The sequence below is a fragment of the Lipotes vexillifer genome, unplaced genomic scaffold (assembly GCF_000442215.2).
Source record: "Lipotes vexillifer unplaced genomic scaffold, Lipotes_vexillifer_v1.1 scaffold102, whole genome shotgun sequence".
Classification (NCBI taxonomy): Eukaryota; Metazoa; Chordata; class Mammalia; order Artiodactyla; family Lipotidae; genus Lipotes; species Lipotes vexillifer.
In genome coordinates this window covers 4288859-4302209 of record NW_006786541.1, presented here as the reverse complement: position 1 = coordinate 4302209, position 13351 = coordinate 4288859, and the positions used below count along the sequence as shown (strand labels likewise).

At 36.8% G+C, this 13351-nt stretch overlaps 1 protein-coding gene across 1 annotated transcript in view; it reads right to left on the bottom strand.

The window, feature by feature from the left end:
- Positions 1 to 1379: 1379 nt before the first annotated feature.
- The window catches only part of ADAM10 (ADAM metallopeptidase domain 10), a 113646-nt gene continuing 101674 nt past the window's right edge, over positions 1380 to 13351 (bottom strand). The window contains exons 15-16 of the mRNA XM_007458903.1: positions 5330 to 5456; positions 1380 to 3621 (exon numbers count right to left, since the gene is read on the bottom strand). Of these exons, the coding sequence (XP_007458965.1) occupies positions 3527 to 3621; positions 5330 to 5456 (222 nt within the window). The 3' untranslated portion in view covers positions 1380 to 3526. The remainder of the gene's footprint in view (positions 3622 to 5329; positions 5457 to 13351) is intronic.

Genomic DNA, 13351 nt, shown 5'->3' with positions numbered 1-13351 from the left:
CAAACTAATTATCCTTTTTGTTACTTAGAAGTCAAAAGTGTTTTTCAGGAAACTACAATTTCTTGCAACTTTAGTGACTTCTCTAGAGAAAAACTGTCCCTGGCAGCTGCTTTTAAACTATATCCAACTTGCTCTCTAGCTTTGGGAGACCTTGACTCTTTAAATCTGGATAAAGAACATCACTTCTTATACCCCTGAAGATGGGCTGTCCAGTTCCGTAATGGACTTACTACACTGACCCTCTTGTACTTTCGATTAGAAATACTTAGGAAATTAAAAGCCTTCCCAAGCACATGCACCCACAATTGCACAGCTGCCAAGGACACTAATCTAATCCCGTCTTTGGAGAAATAATAATCATTAGGTCTTAAAATGTACAGACCACAGGGACCGAAATAAGAACTCGAGAGTAGTTTTTGCTCAATTTGGAGAAATCTTCAGTTTTCACTAGTCTGTGAATGTAACAAAAATGAAGTACCTCAAAGCACAAACTGCTGAAGACACACCTCAGAAAACAAGACTGATCAGATAAAGCTGCCATATGCCCTAAAAGGAGTCCTTCCCCAAACTGTATATTGCCTGACACGATGGAGAACACTAGTCCAGAAACTGTAATAATTTATTCTATTGCTGATTTAATCTAAACAAAATTTAAATATTCAATTGTAAGTAAAAATAATAAATTTGCAATCATCTGAATCAATATTGATGGTTTCATAAACAAACGTAATTAAACATAATATACATTTTGAGGCTTCTAAATTAAAGTAACTGAAAAGTATTGCATATTTTTATTCATTTAACAAATACTACTTATTTAAGCTGGCCTCAATATATTTAAAAAATAACTAAATAACTTGAGTTTGGGGCAGATTGTTCTGTGCAGGGCACCACTCTGGGCTTACAATTCTTTTTCTAGGTAAGACTGAAATATCAAGTCTCTTCTTATTTGCTATGAATTTGACAAAGCAGGAAAACGTGGCTCAAATTTTTTAAATACACTTATCATCAAACTAGACTTTTAAAATAAATGAGGTACTTAGCATTCAAAACTTTGCAAAATATATATAAAACCAGTTTCCAAAATGACTCAGCTCTTCTGCTAAGACAGACACATTTAAGCAATTTGAATATTGATTAGAAATACGTAAAGCAGTTGAGACTAAATGTTTTTCAAATGTTCATTGTGTGTAGAAAGAGATATCTAATAATAAAATTTTTACATGAAGTCTTAATTAGGAATAAAGATATCTGTACCTGTGAGGGAAGAGACCATCCTTTCTGCTTAACAATCTCTTTCATTTAGTAAGGAAAAGCTGCCTTGCCGGAAGCTTCTTTTGATAGTTCTCAGAGTTCAAAGAGTATGAAACCTTCAAGACGATTTCATCAAGTCTATTTATTAATGCATTTCAAGTTTCAAAAAACCTTACATCTTTGCACAATACTTTATTTTTTGCAATTTTTAGTAAAAATTTCCAAAGTGAACAAAAAGATACTGTATAAAACACAGTGGACATTAAACTGACAGTAGTATTAGATCTCATTTGTCTTGATCCTTTTGTTTTACCACATCTTGATTTGCAGTGGAAAGAGTTCAGTGCACGCATCTCTTTTCAGAAAACGTTTAACTTAGACTCAAAATAAAATAGGGCAGTATGTACCTGCCAAAACCCTACCACAGGATAACATTACAAGCAAAAAATGTACATGTTCCAAAGTCTACCACACTCAAGAAGTTACTAATAACTCTTGCAGAGTAAAAGTCACCATTTTAGAAATGCAAACCCACTTCCAACCTTTGCACAGTCCAAAAACAAAGGCATTTAAATGATTTAAAAGCAATTACATATATATCTACCTACTTGTTTGTTTAGAATTATTTATAGTCTATCTGGGGTTTCATGTACAAAATTCGTCTCTAAATCATGTACAAAAAGCTGTATTTTGAAAAAAGTCACCACATACTGTACAAGTTTACAAGGAAGAGATCCCATTATTTTCTCTAGCATTTTTGGCCTTGCTGGCTTGCGTCACATTATGAGAATGATTGTGTAAACCTTATACTCTTAAGAAAAAAAGAAAAAAAAAAAAAAGCCAAACACAAATCTTTTCACCTTTCCCTAAATTTGCCTCCTATGTGAAGCCAGGAAAATCATAGCTGTTTACTTCTAATTTAAGTGGTGTAGCTGGAAAACAGAAGCAATAAATATGTCACAAGCTTAAAGTTTTTTTGTAATGCCCCCTTCCATTCCTGCATAGCAATAAGCCTGTTATAATACATTAAATGCTTTTGCCTTCTTTCTTTAAAAAGCCAATTATTTACACTTGTTTAAAAAATAAATTTGGAATGGGACATTGTGCTGTTTCACCTTCATTGCAGTTAAAATATTTTAGGGAAAAAAAATGTCAGAAGGCCTAGCTACAATTTTAACTACTGGTTGAGCAAATCACTCTTCTTTAGTGGTTACCAATGATCAGTGATGATATGCTGAAAACGCTGTTCAAATATTTTGATAAAATAGAGACACAGCTTTTCTTTTCCGTATCAGACAAAACCAAAACATAATTAGCATACAAATAAGAGGCTGCAAATAAAAAGAATCATTTCACTGACATAATTGCTACCAAACATGAATAAAACTTCACCTATCACTTCAAAAATGGAATTGAATTAGCAAGTTTAAAATAAGTAAGCGGAAATCAGACATTGACATAAAGAACTAAGCCTGAAGTAGTAGTATGCTGCATGTGTCCAGTTTGCACTTAACTGTGTTCTTCAGCATCGTCACTCTTGTGCTCTTAGCAGCCATTTGATAAAACAAAATGAATATCAGAACGAACTCCATCATAAGGAAAAGGTAAACTGATTCTCATTTCAAAACTGCCTGTGTAAAGCATTACAGAATCCTGGACCACTGAATACCACCATTCTCTGTTATCCTGAGTATGTCAATTAAACAGTAATTTTTCATTAAGAGCGGAAAAATTTTATAATACAAAGAAACATCCATATTGCAATTTCTGTTTACAATTGCACACAGAAGTACAGTGTACGTAAGAAATACATGTCTGCATATAACAAGGTATGTACATTGGCAAGTGATGTCTCCAATGTTGAGGTGGTCAAGCCTCCTAGCCTTGATTGGCAGTTGAAAAAAATATATATATTTCAATTTGTGATAAAAGTTTATCGAGAGCCAAGTTTGCCTGCAAGTGAAGAAAATGCAGCAACGAAGAACAGGGAACACGGGGCACATAATAATATTCTAAGACTTTGTGCCATTAGGTTAAAAATATCTGTCCATAAGAAAATTGGGTTCCTTTTTCACATCCCACCCCCAAATTGGAATTTTCAGGCTTTAAAATTTAAGTAATTCCACCTGATCTGAGGACATGATCTCTTGCCATTTTTTTCTTCAACTGTTATTTGTGAGGGTTTAGTTTGGGGATGATGATTTAATAGGTTTCTCTTTGGAGTGAAGTTTTCCCATTGTAGGCACTAGGAAGAACCAAGGCAAAAGCTGAGTTAACGTCTCATGTGTCCCATCTGATAACTCTCCCGGGGCCTCTGACGCTGGGGTTGCTGAATGGGCTGGGGAGGTCTCCTCCTCTTTAAAGTGCCTGTGCATCACAAACAAAAGCAAGAGAGATTTACCATGAGCTTTTTAATCTTTAAAAACAAAGCTGCCATTTCAGTAAAAAAAAAAAAGGAGAAAAGAAAAAAGGTTCTAGATCAGCATTGTCCAAAACAAATATAATATGAGCCGTATATGTAAGTTTCTATTTTTGGGTAACCACAATGAAAAAAGTTAAAGAGAAAAAGGTAAAATAATTTAAAAAATATTTTTATTTCATTTAACCCAATATAGTCAAAATATTATCATTTCAAGATATAATCAATATAAAGAATCATTAATGAAATATTTCATTTTTTAAACACTAAGTCTTCAGAGTCTGTATGTATTTCATATTTACAATACATCTCAGTTGAGACTAGCCACATTTCAAGTGCTTAACAGCAACTATTAGATTAATATGGGTCTGAGGATAGACTCCATGAGGAAGAAATTGCTGGGTGTCTTTGAGCAAATGACTTAGCCTCTCTGAAACTCAGATGACTAACTAGTCTGTAAAATAGGGATAATAACTAACTCAGATAGTCTGTTGTGAGGATTATATGATAATTCACGTAAAAGTGCTCAACATTTTTTGAGAGGGTTCAATGAACAACAGTTAAGAGCTGGAAAATTCTTAAAATGAAATTAAAAGAATTGCATCATTAAATGAGGCCATAATTGGTAATGTATCTAAAAAGTGTCACTTGGCCCTTGGAAATCCCTAAGAAACTGACATCAGTTCCAGAGTGCTAACAGTGCTAATTTATAAAAAGCAATGACATCAAAATCAAATTTCCTCTGATTCCCACCAAGATACTGCCCCAGCATGACCACTGACCTCTCTTGCCTTAAGATAGGTAAATATAGGGGAACAACTGAGGGAAAATGGAAAAAATTATAAGAAACCCCTAGTTTTAAACAACTGTGTAGGGCAGTGGATTTGGCCTGAGGCAAGAGGCTTCAATGAGAAGTGAGTGGGGGGCAGGAGAGGGAACTACTGCCATTTATCTCGGGCCTTGGGACAGTGTTGTCCCACACCTACTTTGCAGGTGTCCTGAGGGGAGCATGGAGGTGACACCTACCTTGGGGAGGGGGTGGTAGAGACAGGTGGGGGCCTAAACAACCCACAGCAGTCCTTACCCTCCTTCTCCAAATCCCTGGGGCTCGTCTAAAGAGGGTTATCTCCTCCCAGCCCTGTCCCCCTGAGAGGTAAAGGGTGGTGGAGACAAAACCTTAGGAGTTGTTTTCAGAGATGGAGAATAACTATGGTTGTTTGGTGACTGAAGCCTCTACACTAAGACTCTCCCACAGACTGGAACTTGTATTTCCCCATAAGCATCATCCCTAGGGAAAATGACTTTATGTGCCAGAAAATATTTCAAGAGCATGAACGTTAAAAACCATAACTGAAGCATAGCTATTAGAATAGAAAGAACAATCATTTAAAAGTAGTCTATCATAATAAAACCAAAAAGGGAAGATTTTTGGATTTTTTTAAAAAAGATATATTAGCATTAAGTCGGCAGCCATAAGCTAGACTGGGTTGATTAAAAAAACAACAAAAAAACACACACTTAAAAATCAACTACATAATTCATCCAGTAATCCCATTCTCAAGGAGAAAGTATATTAGTTACTGAAGACTCATTTATAATTCAGTTCTACTTCCTAAATGGTTCTGAGTAATAAAAATATTGCTCAAATTGTCTTACCTGGAAGAGGTTTAGGAGGAGGCAACTTTGGATTACTACTTGGAGTATGAACACTGCATATCTTAATAAAACCGGCCATTAACATGATCAGGGCAATTCCCATAAGTAATACTGCCCACCAATAAGCCTAGAAATAAACAGATTTTTCCACTGAAAAAAACTATAAAATATTTTAGAATACTTTATATTACATAAAATATACAATAGGATATATTACATTTTAATTTTTGAAGAACATCTGTTCATTGGCAGTTGTAGATATCATGTAAAAGCACATATATATTAATCTCTAAATAAAAAGTACAAAGGAGAAAACAAAAATCACCCATAATTTCACTTCCTAGAGGAAACCACTCAATCTTATTTTCATTTCAGTCTCTTTTCTATATAACTATGTTTTTCATACTCACAGAAAAACACACGTGCAAAACTGGGGTCATCCTGCATATAGTTTATATTGCATTTTCCCATGTTATTAAATATTTTCTGATTTAAATACTTCCTTCCCTTCTTTTACCTGTTACTCTTACAGACTTTGCTTTTTATACCATCCAGTGACTTAGAAGGTATATAACTTACTTTAAATTCTACTAGATAGATTTTAAAAATATTCTTTAACCTATATTTTTTTCTAATCATCAAAGCTAAGACTGAAATTCTATCTTTTTTGAGACCCCTCTTTCCTGTTTCTCTATTTCATTTGGAACTTGAGTCCCAGACTATTGTTATTAAATTATTCCTATACAATGTATCTTAGTTCTCATTATATATATATATATATATATATATATATATATAAAATTGAATCTTGAATTATCTTGAATAATTTGTACAGTCAGTTTTATATATATATATAAAACACATATATATATATAAAACACATGTATATATAAAACACATGTATACTATATATATATATATATATTACATATATATTCACTTATTTAAAGGTTAACTGTCTTCTTTAATATGAAAAGTGGAAGGATACACACATTCTAGAAGCAGGTAAAGTTTACCTCTAAGAAGGTACTAAAAAATTTCATTTCCAACTTAAATCATATTAAATCAATTAGCCAAACAAAAAACCTTCAAAAACTACTGACATAATCTTACTTATAGAAAAATTACTGTTGCCATTCTTAATAACTTTAAGTCTATTTTGCAATTCAAAGTATTCAATTTTTGTCTTAAGATAGCATGTACTAATAAACAACATACAAAATAGTAACAACTAGAAAACTATGAACCTTATATTGGCTTACACAGATTGTTATAATACATATATAGTTATTGCTAATTATTGCCAATAAAACTCCCATTTAAGAAGCGCTTCTCAGATCTGGGGCCTTAAAACCAGCAGGCTACTACTTCTATACTGTTTTCTTTATCCAGCAGTGACAATATAATTAAAGAAACAGAAGCTGAAATAAAAATGAATGTTGTGGTAAAATACCCCAAGCCACTTTCCCCGTGTGTGCGTAAAACCTTTCATATATATACATATAAACATATCAATTTAATTTTCAAAGAATCCCAAACTTATAGAAAAGTTCCAAGTACAGTACAAAGAAGTTTGTAAAATCTGGAAACATCTGAGAGTAAACTGCTACCATGATGTCCTGTTACACTTGAACAATTCAGCATATAGTTCCTGCAACTTAAGGGGGCTTTCCTAGATATTAAGGGGGTTTTCCTAGATAATCACAACAAAATCAGGAAATTGGCATTGTTACATCACTACCATTTAATCCTCAGACCTCCTCATTCAAGTTTTGCCATATGTCCCAATACCATCCGATTCAGAACTGTGCTGCATTTACCAGCTGTGTTTCTTTAGTCTCCTGCAATCTGGAAACAATCCAGTCTTTCCTTAGCTTATATAACTTGACACTTTTGAAGATTACAGGTCAGTTATTTTGCATTGGAATGTCCCTCAATTGGGGTTTCTCAGATGTTTCTTTATTATTAGATTCAGGTCATACATCTTTAGTAAGAATATCTCAGAAGTGATGCTGTATTCTTCTCATTGCATCCAACCACGTGACACATGACTTTGATCTCATTACTAAGGACATTAACTGGATCACTTGATCAAGGTGTTAACTGCCAAACTTTACCAAAAAGATACTCTTCTCTTTTGTATTCAATGAGTATTTTGTACAGACATAATTTAGAACTATATATTCTGTTCTTCATAAAACTTTATTCATTGATTTATTCCTTCATGATTTCCTATTTTCCTTAATGGGTTATAATCCATTACTATCATTATTGTGTCTTTTGGGCACGTCCTCACCATTCTTTGAGCACTTCAGCTGGCACAAGGAGTTCCAGGTTCATCTTGTTCTTTCCCTGCCCCAGCACTGGAACCAGTCATTTCTCCAAGGAGCCCTAGTTCCTTTTAAAACTGGCCCTCCTAAGCAGACACCCTCCTCACAATACTTGTACTCTGACATCCCAAGCCAGTCACCCCTCCACAGGGTTCAAAGGGCACCCTGCCCTGTGCCAGTACAGCTCCCCTCACCAGGCATGGATGCCTTGCTTGGCCTCACCTAATTGCCTTTAGGAATGAAGTGTTCAAGAAAGGAGAGAGCAAGGGGTGATGCAAGTCAGCCTTACTGCCGAAAGATTTATCTTTAAAGAGAAGCTACAAATCTGAATTTTTACATGAAATCTGTTTTTAAATGCTAACAACTCATTCAAAATTTCTAAAAACAATAGGTAGACCATACAAGACACATTTGCCGGCTGAATCTGGCTTGGAAACCACAGCTTACAACCTACTTTTCAGAAGCCATTTCTTGCATCCTACTGAGACTGCCAGATAGTTTTCTAAAACTTTCTTTTGGTTTCTGTAGAAAATAATTTTCAGAGCACTGCTCTTCCCTGTGAGTCTTTAGGTCAATATTCCCTTTCCCTTGTTAAATAAATTTCCCACAGGCTCCTGTTGTTTTTCCTGTTTTATTCATCCTCAAATAACAGACCCGCTATTTATCAAAAAAAAAGGCAGGGTTTAAGTCCTGTCCTCAGTCTGTCAACTCAAGTGCTGGCTGATTCCTCTTTTCATTTCTGCCTACTATCACATGCAGAACTATATACACAGATTTTGTCATGTTCCAAGCATCCATAGGCCTTTTAAATGTGGCATTCAATGAAGTTAAGACCTTCTTCTACCTTTCCTGTCTGCAACTCTGACACTCTGACCCAGTAAAATCATTAAGAACCAAAATTACCAGCTTGTACTGCTACGAGTGCTCTTCCTGCTCTATACCAGTGGTTCTCAAGCTCGGCTACACATTAGAATCGCCTGGAAACTCAGATACCTGGACGAAATCCCAGGCTCCAGTAGGGTGGGGGTGGGATCCTGACATCAGCAGTTTTGTTAAAGCTGCCACATGATTCCACTATGCAGCCAAGACTGAGAACTACTGGTCTCTACCAAGGGTCAGCAGACTTTTTCTATAAAGAGCCCAACAACTAACATTTTAGGCTTTGTGGGCCATATGATCCTGGTCAAAACAATTCATTTCTGCCACTGTAGTACAAAAGCAGCCATAGATAAGACACAACATAGGTGAATGTGGTTGTGTTCCAGTAAAACATTACTTACAATTCAGTGTTCTGGTGGAGGGCCCAGGCAACTGCATTTTAAACAAGCATGCCCGTGACTAGGATGCAGATGGGTGCTTCTTACTCAGTGTAGATATGCTGGCATTGTGGTACAGGATCATTTTGATCAATGCAGGAAGTTTAGCATACATGGCCCTCATCCATCAAATGCCAGTAGAGTCCCTCAGTTACTCTGACAACTACTGGTAATCTCCAAATACCCTCTGGAAAGGCAGTATCACCTCTAATGTGATCCATTTTATAAGCACAAAGGGTCAAGGGTCTTCCTACTACCTTCAGGCTGGTGGGCTAGTTCTGTTATGGGAGATGCCCTTGCATTCCTGACGTTCATTATATTCTCGAACACATTTCCTTCCTTCTAGTCTTCCACATGGTCATCAGTGTTACAACTACTTAAAACACAGAGCTATGTCATTCCTCTATGTAAAACCCTTCTTCAAAAGCTTCCCACCGGGCTTCCCTGGTGGCACAGTGGTTGAGAATCTGCCTGCTGATGCAGGGGACACGGGTTCGAGCCCTGGTCTGGGAAGATCCCACATGCCACGGAGCAACTAGGCCCGTGAGCCACAATTACTGAGCCTGCATGTCTGGAGCCTGTGCTCCGCAACAAGAGAGGCCGCGATAGTGAGAGGCACGCGCACTGCGATGAAGAGTGGCCCCCGCTCGCCGCCACTGGAGAAAGCCCTCACACAGAAACGAAGACCCAACGCAGCCAAAAATTAATTAATTAAAAAAAAAAAAAAAAAAAAAAAGCTTCCCACCAAAGATCTGCAAGATAAATCATTAAGTGGGAGAGAGATAAAAAACAAAACCAGAGCACACAATGAATTGCGGCCCAGTAAATATATGATTCCACTTGTCTTTTTAAAATATATTTTCCTGTAAAAATACAGTTTCTGAAAAATATATAAGAAACTCGTCTTGAGAGGACTGGGCTCCAGGGAAAAAAGGCGGCTTACTTTTCAACATATTACTTTGTCAATTTAAAAAAAAAAAAAGGATAATCACACTTTTCAAAAGGATAAAAGTGAAAAAAATTTTTATTTAAAATATTTCTTATGTCTGTGACTATTTCAGCTGCTCTCTCTTCATAAAACATCCACCTGTCCCTCTACTTCTACTAGTCCTTAAGAACTTAGCTTTGGTATCACATCCTTAAAGAAGCCTTGTCCAAATAGGTTCTCCTATTTCCTGTGAAAACATGATGCAGAACTGAAAATATGTTTCTATGTGCTTATCCTCTCTATCCCAAACTGGACTGCAAGCTTTTTGAATTTATATTCTATAAACTCAGTAACTACTCTACCAAAAAGTACCTGTTGGACTAGTTATTACATGTGAGTCATTACTCCAAATACTGACTTATCAAAACACTTCTCATTTACAATATTTATTTATTTATTATATCTAGATTGCACATTTATTATATCTAGATTGCATGCACGCACAAATAATGCAGAAGGTTCTTACAACAGAGGACATAAAAAATTATGGTTTGACACCTCTTCTAATACCAGTTTTTCAGTACCTATACAGTTTTAAATAGAGATGCAAGTAGTATGGCAGTAACAAAAGCAGACTGGAGAGAGGAAGCCTGAATTTAACAGTGGTTATAACTTTGTAGAAAACAAAGGTCAAATGGACCGAGTCCCAGCTGAGATCAACAGACATTTACAAAAATGTGGCACCCAGGTCCTTGAGAATTTCCAGTCCCTGGAAATTCCTGGTCTTCCTCTAAAATCTTCCAGGTAACTATATACCTCAAAAGCCCAAAGCTGAGATGTTTTCGTGACAATGATAGTAGCTCTCAGAAATAGAATATCGCAGTGGATAGAAGATAGCAAGGAAAAAAACAAACAAAACAATAGTGCATTTGAGAGGGTTAGTAAATATGGTCACCTTTGGTAGAGAAGATTTTTTAAAATGCCCCCTTCAAGAGAGAATTATCAGAGAGTGGTAAATGCTAAATCACATGTTTTCTCATATACTATAAAATCTGGAAAAAGAATACCAACCAGGCTAATAAGTGCAATATATGTGTTTCATCTCAGAAAAGAGATCACAGTTTGTCCACCTGTTAAGAGTCTGAAATAAAAGAGAGCTGTCATTCATTCAACAGGCATTTAATGAATGTAAATTACGAGTCAAGCTCTTGTCTTTCATAGATACAAGGGTGTTAAGTGAAACTTGAGACAAAGACATCCAAAAGTTTAAAAAACAGCTTAGAAGTTAACAAGTACTAAATCAAGTCTGAGAAAATAATTCTACATAAGAAACAGATAAATGGTGTTCAATACATCCACTTATATGGCCAAAAGAACACAAAGTAGAAAAATTAAGTAAAAATGACAAAAATGAAAGGTCAAAATTTGCCAGTCTAATTTATTATGTTCTAATTACAATAGTTTTTAATTTAATAATCTAAATAAACAAAAAGGACCCATAGGCTAACAAAACAATAAAACAGGTTTCACCCAAAAAACTGTGAGGGGGAAGGGGCAAGACAAGCCAAGTCAAGTCTCTTCAGACATAAGATAATCTTAGCTGATTTTAAAGATCTCTAGAAAAAGTTAATCATATAATCCTTTTGGTGAATTTCCAGTGATAACAACTCTCAGTCACAGCAGACACGCTCTAGACTTCCGGGTAGTCACACGACCATGTGGGACCCACAGTCCCTTGTCAGGATACTGATTATGCCATCCTGCAGGGGCAGAAAGCATCCCTTCATCCTTCAGAAGATACCATTGTCTGGACTCTGACTAGATGTTCTTTTATCCTTCAACACTCCACTCACCACCTCTCTCGAAAGCAACTGGCTACTAATCTTCTTGTTACTTTATACTCAGCCTGGGCAAGCAGGTTAAAATACCACTGAGAGATACCTGAAAACATTACAGCTTCAAAGTTAGGATAATATGTATGATTTTTTTCTTTTCCATATAAATTATGACACAGTAATCTGCTTCATTCATCTAGCAAACACATACTGACTCCTTACCATATGCTAAGCCCTGTGACAATACTGCATCTTTGTTGTTAAAGTTTCGGTAGTGATATCTATGAGGCTTATTCTACCAGGCAACAAAGGACTCTGGAGGTCCACAACCACCTTCCATTTTCAACACAGCAGGAAGACAAAGTAGAAAATTTCTGTTACAAGTCTTTTAAAAAGGAGTCATTACACTGCAGAGACTGTAAAAATGGTTCCCAAACTTTAGCATGCACCATCACATACTGACCCAGGGGTCCATGTGGGATCTGATCATTTGCATTTTTATCAAGTTCCCAGGTGCTGCTGATGCTGCTGGTCAGGGGGACTACACTTTGAGATCCACTGGTCTAGATTAGGGCTTGGCAGACACTTCCTATCAAAGGCCAGACAAATATTTTAGGCTTCATGGGGCCAGGCAGTCTCTGCTACAACTATTCAAAGTGCAAAAGCAGCCATAAGCAATATATAATTGAATAATCATGGCCATGTTCTGATAAATCACTACTTATGGACACTGAAATTTGAATTTCATATAATTTTCAGAAGAATATATATTTTTTAAATTAATTATGGCCATTAGTTCCGTTACGGGTAATATTCTTTTTTTTATATATATAAATTTATTTTATTTATTTATTTTTGGCCGCGTTGGATCTTCGTTGCTATGCGCAGACTTTCTCTAGTTGCGGCAAGTGGGGGGCTACACTTTGTTGCAGTGCACGGGCTTCTCATTGCAGTGGCTTCTCTCACTGCAGAGCACCGGCTCTAGGCACGCGGGCTTCAGTAGCTGTGGTGCACTGGCTTAGTTGCTCCGCTGCATGTGCGCTCTTCCAGGACCAGGGCTCGAACCCATGTCCCCTGCATTGGCAGGAGGATTCTTTTTTTTTGCGGTACGCAGGCCTCTCACTGTTGTGGCCTCCCTCGTTGCGGAGCACAGGCTCCGGACGTGCAGGCTCAGCGGCCATGGCTCACGGGCCCAGCCGCTCCGCGGCATGTGGGATCTTCCCGGACCGGGGCACGAACCCGTGTCCCCCGCGTCGGCAGGCGGACTCTCAACCACTGCACCACCAGGGAAGCCCGGCAGGAGGATTCTTAACCACTGCACCACCAGGGAAGCCCCCAGAAGAATATTATTTTGATTTTTTTCAACTACTTATACACGTGAAACCATTCTTAGCTGTGAGCCATACAAAAATAGGCAGTGGGCTAAATTTGGCTCATGAGCCATAGTTTGCCAACCCCTGTTCTACATGAATGGTTGGTTCTCAATCCCAGTTGCTCATCAGAATTGAGAGCTGGGAGCTTTGAAATGACCCAAACACTTTATACTCCATCCCCAGAGATTCTGACTTAATTGGTCTAAGCCCTTAGGTGATTCTCACGTACAATATGAATAA